Consider the following 12,736-nt stretch of genomic DNA (forward strand, 5'->3'; position numbering starts at 1 on the left):
ATGGAGCTGTAGTTGGGAAAACAAGTCATTAACTTGGTTAAAATTCTGTTCAGACTAATAAAATAAGCTAGGTGTAGATACAGTCTGTGCAGCAGCAGCATCTGGGGTAAGACCAAATGGCTAGCTGATGTGCTTTTGCTCTTGCATAATGAACCTGCCAGGTCCATGGGATGTGTTCGCTGTCCACAGGCTGGGTTGAGTCTGACGTGAAAAGGCTATGAACAGAAGTGTGCTCTGACTCAACTCTTAAGTAGCCCAGAGACTGAAAATGTTTTTGTCTGGTGTCAACAGGAAGCAGGAAAAAGAAGTAGAAGCAGAGAAAGTAACTCATGAAGAGAAAAGTGAACCCAGCCTGATCTGTCCCCCACCACGCAGCAGAAACTATCTTCCTCCAGAGAACATACAGAGCTACCTCGAGTCTCATGTCAGGGAGGTTTTTGGACCCTCCCTTCCTGATAATTGGCAGCAGGCACCCCTCAGTGAAAAGAGGTTAAAGTATCGCCTTCTGGCTCAGCTGGCAGCAGAACTTGGCCACGCTGTCCCCAATTCACAGCTCCACCTGATGCGCAGCGTTGAGGATGTCGTGAAGTTCTATAGCACGCCTGTGAAGGATGTGTCGAAGTTCGATGAGCTCTGTGCTGCAGAACTGCCCCCAAACCTGAAGATTATCTGGAAGCGGTGAGTTGCACCATGAAGCACTGCACTGCTCTGCTTGTGTTCCTGAAGCAGGACTGCAAATCAGGAGCCCTTTCATTGTGGTAGCAACCAAGTATATGAACAGCTCTAATAAAAGTTCATTTAGTTGTCCTCAGGTTTCCTTGTTTCTGTTTATTACATAGAGAAAAAAGAGTGGAATTTCTTGTGAAGCACTGATGCGGTGTGGCCAGTAGTGCTGCTAAGGTATACCTTCTGGCCTCTACTGCACTGCCCAACTGTTCTATGGTCCAGAGGGAATATGGAGGGAGGGACCAACTCCCCAACTTCTTTCTTGCACCTTCTACACCTCCCATCCTCACCTGAACTGTGTACTGGGCCTCTGCAAGTGCAGTTTGTCTATGTTGGGAACCCTGTTTAGCTCAGCCATCAAGACTAGCAGGGCCAGCAAGCTCCTGGGGAGGGAGGGGGCTTGTAAGCCATCAGCATCTCTATGTTTGCTTTTTTTTCCTTGAGTTGGTGAGAAAAAAAAGTTTTTAAAAGCTGTCACAGGTGCCATCTTAAAACCACTTAAAATATCAGTACATGAAAATGGTGCCAAGTGCAATTCTGAAATCTTAACTCTGAATTCTCCAACAGCTGCATAAAAACACCTGTGAACAAGGCAGCCTGTAGAATTCTTTCATGTTTGTTGGAAGACCCCATTTCTATAAGTTCTTTTGCTTCTAATAGCTATTAGTTATTTTTTGTTATATCTTAGTTTTTCTGTAGCTGTGGAACAGTGTGTAATAACTGTGTGTCAGTTTTTCTTCCCACTTAAGTGATAATGTAGGTTTGATCTTAACCACAGGAGGTAAGTAGTGAAGTCAGGAGGATAAGAAAATGCAACAGTCTGAGAAATGTGCTGTACTTTGAGAATATTTTTTACAAAAGAAGTTTACAGTGGGGTTAGATTCTGTATGTGTGGTATTTCTGGAAACTTTTAGGATACTAACACCTGAAGCACACTTAGGAACTGCTGCTTTTGTGTTACAGTGCCCAGGTTCTTTATCCACCAAGTGCTGTTTTCTGCTTCAGAGGCTGTTTGGGAGCATTTTTCTCCTGGAATTATGCTGTCCTGCCATAAAAGGAGAGATAGCTCACACCTGGTTTTCTTTACTCAGTGCTCATTATCTAAAGAACCACTTTCTGTGGTAGCTGAGCTTTCTGCTCATGCCCTGGCTCCCCTCTCCCTCCCATTATGTAACATGCATAGCTCACACAGGCTGATCAGAAGAGTGTGAGAAGTGGATGACTGAAAAAATAGAGCAGGCAAAAAAGGAGCACGACTGCAGTTGTGTCTGGTGTTTGATGTGTCCGAGTGGGGTCAAATGGACATTCAGTCCCTCTGGGGTGCAAAACTCACAGTTCCACCAGCACACCTGTACAAGAAGCTGCAGGGGATGATACACAGAGGAAGATCAGACATGGGTGTTGAAATGCAGAATTTTTAACTGCTTTTAACAAGCTGAAAAAGCAGAAGTGTGAGAACAAAGTCCTGCACAGGACACCTGTGCCATGGAAGGGCTAAGTCTTACTGTTTTGTCCTTGGGCTTTCAAAAGCACCTAATTTCTATTTAATTCAACTAGTAAGTAAGTAAATAAGCAAATAAATACAAGCTCTGCCCGTGCAGTTGCAGGAGGACTGATCTTCATTTGTTTCAGGCAGAGCCAGTAGAGAAGATGAAAGTGTAAAGCAGCCAGGTTAGCAGGGTATTTCTTAGCAGAGAGGGTGAATGCCAGACTGGGAGGGCCAGTGTCTCCATGCATGAGAAGCTCAGGTGTACTATGAAGAGGTTCTTTGCACCTACAGCCAGCTGCAGGAGGCTGTCCTGCACCACCACATCAGCCCAGACTGTCTGTTCGGGTCAGGGGGAGGATGAACACTTTATTTCCAGTGCTGACTTGCAGATGGATGAGATGTGCCAGTTGTCCCTCCTTGCAGGCACTGGATGGAGGTGGGGGCAGGTGCTTTTCCTGGTCCCGAGGGTGACACTGCAGAGCCTTCGCACAGCCAAGGGGCACAACCCGCACGCTGGGAGGAGCCAGAACAACAGCTCCACGGGGAGCTGCTTCCCTGTCAGGTGGGCGTTGGCTGGGGGGCAGAGAGAGGCCACCCAGCTGGGTGACACCCCCCCCAAGCAGGGGTCAGTAACTGCCACCGGTCATATGCCATAGGCCAGGCTCCTACCTGAAGTGCGTGAAAGTGCACAGAGCCCAAGGGCCATGTATCCATCTTAAGAGATGGTCCAGCTTCAGGATGAAAAGCTGGCCACTGCTATGTGTTTATTTTACACATTTGGTCACAACACTGGACTACAAAAGCCACTGTTAGCTGCCTAAGCTCACTGTACACACCACATAGAGAACGATGTGCCTCAGAACAGGAACTAAAGAAAATATAAACGAAATCTGCAGGCTTCCTTAAGACAGATTTTTTCACTGGGTCACAGATTCCAGGAGGTGGACACACTTTGCTCCTGAAGAGAAGGGTAGCTGGGAAAAGCAAATGTGCAATTTCTTGTGCAAGCAGTTTTCTGTCCACTGGAAAAGGCTAAGGGTACCTAAACCTAAAATGGTAAAAAAGCCATAGAGCTAGTCATGAGGAAATGGTGAATGTGTGTGACAGGTCTGGCTCCTTTGAACCAGTCATCCAGAATTTAGGCACTTGCACAGAAGCATGCTCACTGCTGTGGATCTGCACCTGCCTGCAGACCTCTCCTGGCCGTAGGAGTCCTTGAGTACCCTGCTGGAGAGCAGGGCTCACTCGCTTATTTCAGAGTGGAGGGAGTTGCCTCTCACCATGCTGCACTATGGACAAAGCAGTCCCTCAGGAATTGGAAAATGAAGATTCAAATCCTTCTTCAGCCTGGAGGATGGCGAAGAAACTCAAACCCACAATTTCCACCTTCAGAGGGACTGCCTGCACCATCATGGCAGAGGATAAGTAGAGATATCATTGCTACCAAATCTGTGGAACATATTGGGCAAGAACACAAGACTGACCCTGTGGTAACAGCACACTTGGGAAGCACACAACCCCAGGGACCAAAGCTGCAAAAAACAGAGTACAGAATGCAAAGCTTTTGTCTTAGAATTCAACTTCCTGCCAACCTTTTGCAGTATGAGTGGACTTAGGTGCTGCTGACTGGGCATGTTGGCTGCAGTACTGATTGCTGAAAAGCTCAGCTAATGTGCCATTATTGTCCCAGCACAGGAGAACACGGACCTGTTACGTAGCCAGATTTATTCAGCAGTAATTTTCCCTGGGGAATTTGGATCAAAGGTATAGTAGGGGACCCAGAACACTATTGATGGTTCCTTGTGGTCACAGAAAGCCTGCAGGACCCATGTCTGATCCTTCTGTTCTTAAGACTGAATTAGACATCAGTAGAGTCAGAAGAAAATACCAGCCTGGATGAAACACCGCAAGACCAGACACAAAGAGATATCCCAGATTTTCTTTGATTCACTGGCAAATGACAGAGACCAGGCTACATGTTTTGGTTTTTTGATTGGTTTTCTTTTTGCATCTGTTTTGGAAAAAATATACAAAAAAAGCCAAGAAGAACCAACATGGAAATGTGAGGTAAACATTCCAGTAATAGTACAGACAGAGGCTCCATTCTTTAAAGGAGACACACAGCAGTTATCACCATGCTAGAAGGATGAGATGCAGGAAAATCGTAGAAACAGTGAAAAGCCATGTAATGAAGCCTTTGCCCCAGTTCTAGCCATTGTGAATGGGCTCTTTTCTTCTTCTCCCCAACCCCCACCCACACATAACTGTCCTTTTATTCTTTAAGGTTTTAAAATTGTAAAATAGCAGTTTCGATACAAATTCAGTATGGCAGAATTTATAAAAATGCAGACTGCTACCACAGACCGTGTCTGTTTGTTTGGATTTTTTTTTATTTATTTTTTTTTTAACTTGTCAAGGCCCCTCGGAGGAAACTACCACAGGGACAAAACTGGCTTCTTGGTTACGCCAATCTGAATGCCAAGTAATGCCACTCCACTGGAGAAGTGGTGTCATTTTTCCTTTGCACTAGCGTTACTAGTTACCCCACAAATCTATGATGAAGTCATGAAACACTTACTGCTCAGCCTCAGCTCCACAGTGGTGGCTGTATATCCCCATAGTCGATTCCTGAAGCCAGGTTCCACCGGGAGCTTCAGCTGAGCCTTGGGGAGGAACGGAGATCCAGGGAGATGATATAGTCAGCTCACATGCTATCAGCTACTACTATAAATTTTCAGGTCCAGTCTGTCTCTATTGCAGACTGAGTATGCTGTTTTAGTTATTCTTCAATAACTAGCACAATCACCCACACCAGAACAATCAGGATTTGATTCAGTAAGGTGCTTAAGGACACACTTCAAGTCTGCCACATGGTCTGGAAACTGGATGGCTAGCTGAAGTCCATAATGCTAAGGAGTGCTTAAGGAGCTCACTGAATCAAGGATGGATGTTTACTACTTGTTGATAGTTATCATTCAGTTTAGATTCCTGATGACCATTATTTAATCTGAATTAAATATATGCAATTACTTCAGATCTATGCTGAGCTTACTCAGATCAGAATCTGACCCACTGGTAGAAGCACTTCTTATGGTAAGAAAAGGTAAAAGTGAATTTTTTTTTCAAGATATATAAATTCAAAAATGAAAAAAAAGTGTGTACAAATATCACATAACAACATCAACAATTCCATAGATGTAGTTCCTCAGTGCACACTTTAAACAAGAAAAGGTTTTTTTTGTTCTTTTTCCATTTTGCTTTTAAATTCTGGCATAATAATATTAAAGCTGACAAAAAATCAGGGCAAGCTACATCACTTCCTCATACAAAAAAAGTACAAAACATTAGCCTCTAACTAGACATAACATAATACTGGTCATCACAGTTAGACATTTAGTAACTGTGTGTCTTGGAGTACTGTACTGGAGGGTAATAAAAAATAGCTTCAGTTGCCAATCTTCGATCTCAGGTTACTTCAGTCATGGAGGCAGAGTGATTCTGCAAAGAGGAAAAGGCAAAAGCGTGAACATTGGTATACGTTTCGGCTTTTACACCTCCTAGTGTGTAAAATGAATGAGAAAAACCTTCACCAATAAAACCTGTTGCCCAGCTGAAGTAGGTCTTTATAATGAAAGGACCATTGGAGATGTGACTGCCATCTATCCTGAGCTCATTCATGGTGGGAAATGATGAACTAAAGCCCTGCTTCTGGGCTACAAATAGTCAGTAAAAAACAAGGTGTGACTTTTTTCAACAGAGACTTTCAAACTGGACTTGAAGCTGTCCAGGGGGATGTCAGTTCAGGCTCAAGCACTTCATACAGTTACATAACACAGTGGGTCTGTCCTCAGTCATGAAGAGCCTAAAAGACCATGGTTTGGCTTCATGTGACCATGGTTTGGCTACATGACGTGTGTAGATCCTACACAGTTTGATGCTAGAGAACATACAGAGCTTAAACCCACGCAGCCACAGATGTATAGCAACACAGAAGTCCTGTTTAGTTGGAAACAGTCTTGATTTAACCTTCTTGTAAGCTGATGTCCAGGACTTCAGTGTCAGTACTGAGTCATCTGTGGATCGTGCTGCATCTGCAGTGTTTGTGTGGGTTCCAGACAAAACAAGGGAAGCAATAGATGCAGAAATCTGCACAGAGGACAAATGCACCTCCTATATCTGAAGAAACAGTAATGAACAGCCACTCCCAAGGACTTGTTTCTAATAGCTTCAGAGCAGGATTACTTTTTTCCCAATGTACTCCCTCATGGTAGATGTATGGTCATTTAGAGACTGGTACCCTGCATCAAAGAAAACGATCTTATTGATCATAGTGGACACCAGCAGCAACTGCGAGTTACTAGGCCTCCTCCCCACCTGCACTTCACAGTCCAGAAGCTGTAGATAGCTGACTAGACAAAATTTTCCTCACAGTCTATGAATATTTTCACCTCTTCAGCCCTTTTGTCATACAGGAAAAAGTGTGGGTATATGTGTAAGTAGCACTCAGCTTCTGGACTGCAAGTCCAGCAGGAGAACACTTACTGCACACAGTTCTGCAGATTTAGTTAAAAGTCTTCCAGCAAATCTTTGCCTAACCAAAACTGACTTTTCAATTAAACAAAATATCTCCAGCCATTAGAAAACTGTGTCTTTTCCATTTTTTAAATTCCTGTTTTCAGTTTATTTGTCAAAGGGTTTAACAAAAGCTGCTACTGATCTTGCCACAGTCACCACGTACACAGGAATAAGAGGCCATCTAATAAACCTTGTACAATTCAGAGAACAAAATAAATTACACCAGAGCAGTTCAGGTAACTGATAAACTGCAGTTCCTCTCTGTTCCAAGAAATTTTTTGGCAGGTGGCATTTGCTTCTCTGTTTTGAAAGGACTTGGTATCATTCAGCTATACCAGCGAAAGCCATTTGAAGTCAGCAGTTTAACAGAAACACCATCAACAATGGTGCTCCTGCTAGGATTTTTTTTTTTTTCGAACTTGAAAGAATGCTATTAACTTCTGTTCTCATGACCTAGAGATAGAAAACAGTAAATGATTCCTTCTTCTTATATAGGATACTGACCATTCATAAGGATAAAAAACTAATCTCTGCAATATTTTTTCTGGACTGCACAGTTTATTCTCAGGATTACAAATGCTAGAGTAAATCCTCAAGACATCCCAAAAGCATTCTGAAGTGGAATTAGACAGAATTATCTTTACTTTTTTCTCAATTCTCCATTTTTCTAAGCAAAAGTTTGCTATCACAAACCATCTGCAGAGACATGCAAAATCCAACTTCTTTAGCTTTTGATGCACACAGAGGGAGAAGATTTAGAGCATTTTGTAGTTTAAGGAACAAACACCTTAAAACAAATTCTCTTCAGATACAAACTCACTTTGTTCTATGGGCTTAATATCATGAACAAAACCAGCTCCCTATGTAGTTATGTATACAAAGAGTTTTCATTCTGCCATAAGAGAAAATGTGCTTGGTGATGGTCTAAGTGAGAAGATCTGTAGTACCTGTGCACTCAGTGTCTCCAGAGGACTTTCCACTCTTGGAAAAGCCATTAGTGGCATTCCTCGTGGGTCTTCAGGCTTCGGTTTAGAAGGAGCTCCATGAGTGCCTTTAAAGTTATGGACAACACATATCCCCTGTGTAATGCAGGAAAAAAAAAAAAAGCAAAGTGAGCTCAGCATGTTCTGCCTCCAGCAAAAAATTACTGAAATTACCAACAAGGTATCACAACTGCCAGTTTTTGCAAAGAACTTAACCTGGGGGTTGTTTCAAGGCATCATCTCAGCCTTTGGCTAGAGTGTGTTCACAGACATCATTTGGCATGGTGGACGACCTCAGTAAATGGGCTCATCTGGCATGTAATCTGAGGTGATGAATCCTTCTCAGCCTTTTTATGTTTTATACAGCAGAGACTCCCATGTCTGCTTTATCATCACGGAACCAGGGACTATCCTGATGATGCATTTTATTGGCTAGATACTCCCTTCAGAATCTGACCGTCGTTTCCAAACAGTGAAAACAGCTCACTGGATGGCTGAATCTACCTCACATCTGGATGACATCAAGGTCATTTAGCACCATTCCTGCATACTTCAAGCACAACTGCTGCGGTTTTTATCCCACAATCCCTTCCCTTGTGTGTGACCAGACTTACTGCAGCCATGTGGTGAGGCTAATAAGAGGAAATGCACAGGGCAGTTTGGGGCTTGGAAGCACAATGGAAAAAAAAAAAACAAAACATACAGGAGCTGACACATCTGCTGTCAGAGAGATTCCTGCAGCCAGCTCCTTGCTGACTCTTCTTTTTCACTGCTCTTTAGACCCGAGCAAGCTGCAGGCTGCAGCCTCGTGCTGGCAGCAGCACTCTCACAGCACTCCTCCCCTCCATGGTCTGGGGAGATGCCTGCACTGCTCTGCAATCGGCCCGTGACACTTGCAGTGTGGCAGAAGGTCTGCGGGGCCAAAATGTGTCTGGGAGCAGCCTGTCACTGCTAGAAACAGGTACTGAGAGCACACAGACTGTCCTGACCAGATGTATGGGGTGACTGCCTCTTTTATTGCATGGGCTGAATTTAAGCTGCCTTTCCCAGTGGGAATTAGACATATTACTTAATTTAAGCCAAGGAGACTCAGGTCAGAGGTTGCAGACATCTTTTTATTTAAAGGGAACGTGGGAATAAACTATGTGTGAAGGTTTATTGTTTTGATTTAAAGTACAGAGCAGAAAAAAAAATCAGTGAGAGGACAATCTAGATTTAAGGGACCTTTGGAATCTAATCCCTCCTGATTACAGACATTAGGTGTCTGTTGTGATGCGGAGGATGATTTTGAAGCATATTTTGATTAAATGGAGCCAGACACATTTCTTGGTAATAGTGATAATCCCCTTGAATGCTTCCTGCGAGGTTAAACCCTCAGCAAGAGATCTCTCACCAAACAAAACATTTAAACCACACAGCCAGCAGGGGAGCAAGTAACATCCAAGGTCCAAAGAGATGTTGTTCTAGATTCTGTGGGAAGAACTCTGGTACATTTAAATACATTTTTTTATCCTATGAGATAGTGAGCAATTTCATCTCAACTCCAAGTGCTGCAAAGGGAGGTAGTTTTGTCTGCCAGGGAATTTGTCCTGACCTTCCTTTCTATTGCACTTATTTTATGATCTGAAAGAAAATGGGGAACCAGGACCACTGGTTAGAGCCCCAGGCAACACCCTATACCCTACATTTTTGCCAGATACCAGGCAGACAATGGGGTTTTGCAACAAAGGGATGTCAGAGAAGAAGTATTAGGCATGCCCTGCTTTTGACATTAGTTGAAATGTACACCATCTTTAAAGCATTTTCCAGGACAGGTCAAAACAGAACATTTACAGTACTTAAAATAATCTTGGAATACATATAATGCACAAATATCATGTGAGCCTTGTTAATTAATATTAACCTGATTTCATATTAGATTTTTCTTTGATGATATCTATAACTGGATGGGCTAAGAATTATTCCTTAGCAACTGCGTCAGCCAGGCCACAAAAGAACACTAATTTTTAATTTTTTATTTATTTTTTTTTTTTAAACGGAGGTATTTTTGGAAGGAATGTGGAAGGACTGATGGGCTTACCAGAAACAAAGCTACAGCACTCCCCAGGACGAAGCCTGCGATCACGTCCGAGCAGTGGTTCCGATACTCAGACACTCGGTTTAGCCCGGTGAGGAACGCAGCACACAGGGTGCCCAGGCACAGCACAGGTTTGGCTAGCCTGCTACTCTTTGTTTTAATTGTGCTTGTGATGTACATCTGAAACAAAGGGCAAGCCAAAAATGAAAGGGGGCTCTGCATCTTTTTCCACCCAGACGAATCCTAAATCACCAAGGGTGTGATAAAACCCATGATTCATTAAAAAAAAAAAAAGCATTAGGAAATGGAGGAAGAGGTTTAAGGTCATTCAGAGAACACTTTTAATAGAACAAACCAGATATTCTTAAATGATGTTTCAGGATGGCAAGTATCTCATCAACTGCATTTACACACTGGACTTTTTCTGAGCTGGTGTGCACAGGCCTGGTTTTACTGACTGCCTAACCTGTGCAAGTGCTGGCTCACACACCAGCCAACGTGCACACTGAAGGTACACGGCCCAACTCTTGCACAGGGAGTCAAGAATTCATGTTTATACTCCTGCAGAAACTGTAATGTGCCTGTGACAGAGTGCCTAGCACCCACATAAACCAGCCATTCCAGCTTCCTGAGTGGTGTTAAGTTTAAGAAACAGATAACATTAAGACAAACCATTCCAGACATTTTCTCTGCAAGATGAAATGAAAGACAGAATACAAGAGAGATTTCTTTCAAAACAAAGTCAATCCTGAAAATGTAATCCCTGAGCATGAAATTTCACTGTGCTCTGAGTATTTTTTCATGAACCCCACATGTTTCTGGCAGTTTGTATTTTATTTTAAATGCATTTTGACAGAGCAAATAAAACTATGTGTGTCACAATTAACAGCCAGTCATTAATTTCAGAACCACAATATTACAAAGATCCAGCAAACCAAGCCTGATGGCAAAAAAAATCAATGAAATCCTCTTCAGCAAGGAACCATGGATGCCTGCATGATTTCCAGAGCTTTGAAAAGGAAAGCAAATATGTCAGACGTGTTTGCCAGATATGTCTCCAGATGACACATTGCCTCCCATACCTGAAAGAGAATCGGGAATATACATTTGAAAAATTCATTTGATTCTTATTGCCAATCAGCTGGTAAATGAACCTGACTCACATAACATAGATCTTATTCACGGTGAAAATAAAATCACCTGCTCTTCTGGGGAATGGGAAGATTACAAGCCACAGAAGTGTCTCTATCTTGTTAGGTATCAAAAGGTGCCATGTTATTTGTAAGGAAAAAATATGTAGTATATTCTCTTGTAAAAACAGTAAAATCACCAAAACTGAAAACATTTTCTATTTTGACCCTTTTTCATTTGTCAGAAATATAGTTCTGTTAATTTTCTGGACAAAAGACTGTAAAGAAGATAGTTACTGTTTTAATCACATCTGTAGTCACACCACAAGTGGGATCTCTGATTGTGCTGCCAGCAGGTCAAAACCCTCATCTTTCTCTAGGATGACTTCACCTCTGTGGAAGAGCAGTGCTGAACTCTTTGCCACGGGGCACTGAATTCGGCGTGGGACTCTGCAGGACTGTGGGGCCTCAAGAGCTGTTCTCCTTCGTTGCTGCTGCAGCAGCTGAGGACAGCATGCTGGCTCACACCGGCGGGCTGGGGTCAAGCCTACACTGCCTTGCCTGGGGTGAAGCTGCCTTGGGGGTTTCCTGCGCCCGTGGTGAAGGAATCCTGCAGAGGCTTGGCAGGGTGCTTCCAATTGTAACTACCAGCACAGCTTGTTGTGCACTCCATCATCTATTTGGCAACCATGGGCAGTTATTTTACTATTATATTATTATATCCATTCTTAAGGCCACTCTGTTTGTTGCCTTTCATATGCCTTCCTTTATTCTGCTGTATTGTGCATACTTTTTACTTTAACTTTCCCTGTGTCTATATTTCTATTCCCTTCTCCCACACTGGGCCATCAAATGTCCCTACAGCTGGCTTCACCTCACTGGCTAGCATTAAAAATGTTAGCCTTGAACCCATTACAATACATAATTCTAGAAGAAGGGAAGGGATGCAGCAGCCACGTCTTGGGAGGGAAAGGGACAAGCCAAAGAAAACGACCAGGGGAAGACAAATCTGACTGCCTCCAGACACGTACCTAGGCAAAGTTATACTTCCATCTGCCAAGAAACTGCAGTACTGGACCTTAGCACCTGAATTAGCCAGCTCGCTGCCTGGGGGACTGAAGACTTCTACCCTTAAGTGTGCCACTGAGTACATAATATAAAGGTGAGTTCAGTTTACAGACTGTAGCATTATGGCATGTGATAGCACTGGGAATGGGAGTAGGCGACTCGAGCCGTTCCTGCTTGGTTTGTTTTTCAGCCTCGGTCCCCGGCTGCAGCAGATGCCTTGCAGTGACAGCTGGCAATGAGCACTAGGCGGCAGGCTTGCCCCAGCCTTTGCTGCTGGGTTGAGCTGCACCTGACTATCGCAAACACGCAGGTTAAGGTTCTTCTTTGGAAACAACAGGAAAAAATGTCATTGCCATAGTGTGAATAATTGACACTCATCCTTTCACCCTGTGTATTTCTTTTATCAGAAGTCAATTCAGCTGAGCAAGAGGGAGCCAGATTGCTTTCCTGTTCCCCACCGAAGCACTACTGTGGTTTGCAGCATCCAAGGGAAAAGCACCATCTCTTTAAAGTGGGAATGCAGTCCTGCTGCGGCAGCTGTAAACCCTGGCCGCACACAACAGCCACACAAGCCTGTCTTCCTACAGGTACGAGATGAAGCACGCTCAGGTATAGTGCTTTGAGTTACCCACATGGGAGAATACTCCCTGTTACACGTTAATGTATTTGGAGTTTCACACTTTCAGCA

The 12,736-nt window shown here is 43.4% G+C and overlaps 2 protein-coding genes across 2 annotated transcripts in view; one reads left to right on the top strand and one right to left on the bottom strand.

The window, feature by feature from the left end:
• Positions 1-268: 268 nt before the first annotated feature.
• MRPL50 (mitochondrial ribosomal protein L50) lies at positions 269-682 on the top strand. Its single transcript, XM_008949591.1, has one exon. It carries the CDS (start codon positions 269-271, stop codon positions 680-682), a length of 414 nt encoding a protein of 137 aa, XP_008947839.1.
• A 4,804-nt stretch (positions 683-5,486) lies between these two features.
• LOC103781870 (lipid phosphate phosphatase-related protein type 1) overlaps positions 5,487-12,736 on the bottom strand; it is a gene marked incomplete at its 5' end in the record, with an annotated part of 12,292 nt that continues 5,042 nt past the window's right edge. Inside the window, 3 exons of the mRNA XM_008949593.1 lie at positions 5,487-5,713; positions 7,738-7,869; positions 9,854-10,030. Coding sequence (XP_008947841.1) covers positions 5,681-5,713; positions 7,738-7,869; positions 9,854-10,030 — 342 coding nt within the window. The remainder of the gene's footprint in view (positions 5,714-7,737; positions 7,870-9,853; positions 10,031-12,736) is intronic.

The sequence above is a fragment of the Merops nubicus genome, unplaced genomic scaffold, assembly GCF_000691845.1.
Source record: "Merops nubicus isolate BGI_N331 unplaced genomic scaffold, ASM69184v1 scaffold27091, whole genome shotgun sequence".
NCBI classification, from domain to species: Eukaryota; Metazoa; Chordata; class Aves; order Coraciiformes; family Meropidae; genus Merops; species Merops nubicus.

Bases quoted from the DNA above. Each gene is read 5' to 3' on its own strand.
- MRPL50 (XM_008949591.1), top strand. From the start codon at position 269: ATGTTTTTGTCTGGTGTCAACAGGAAGCAGGAAAAAGAAGTAGAAGCA.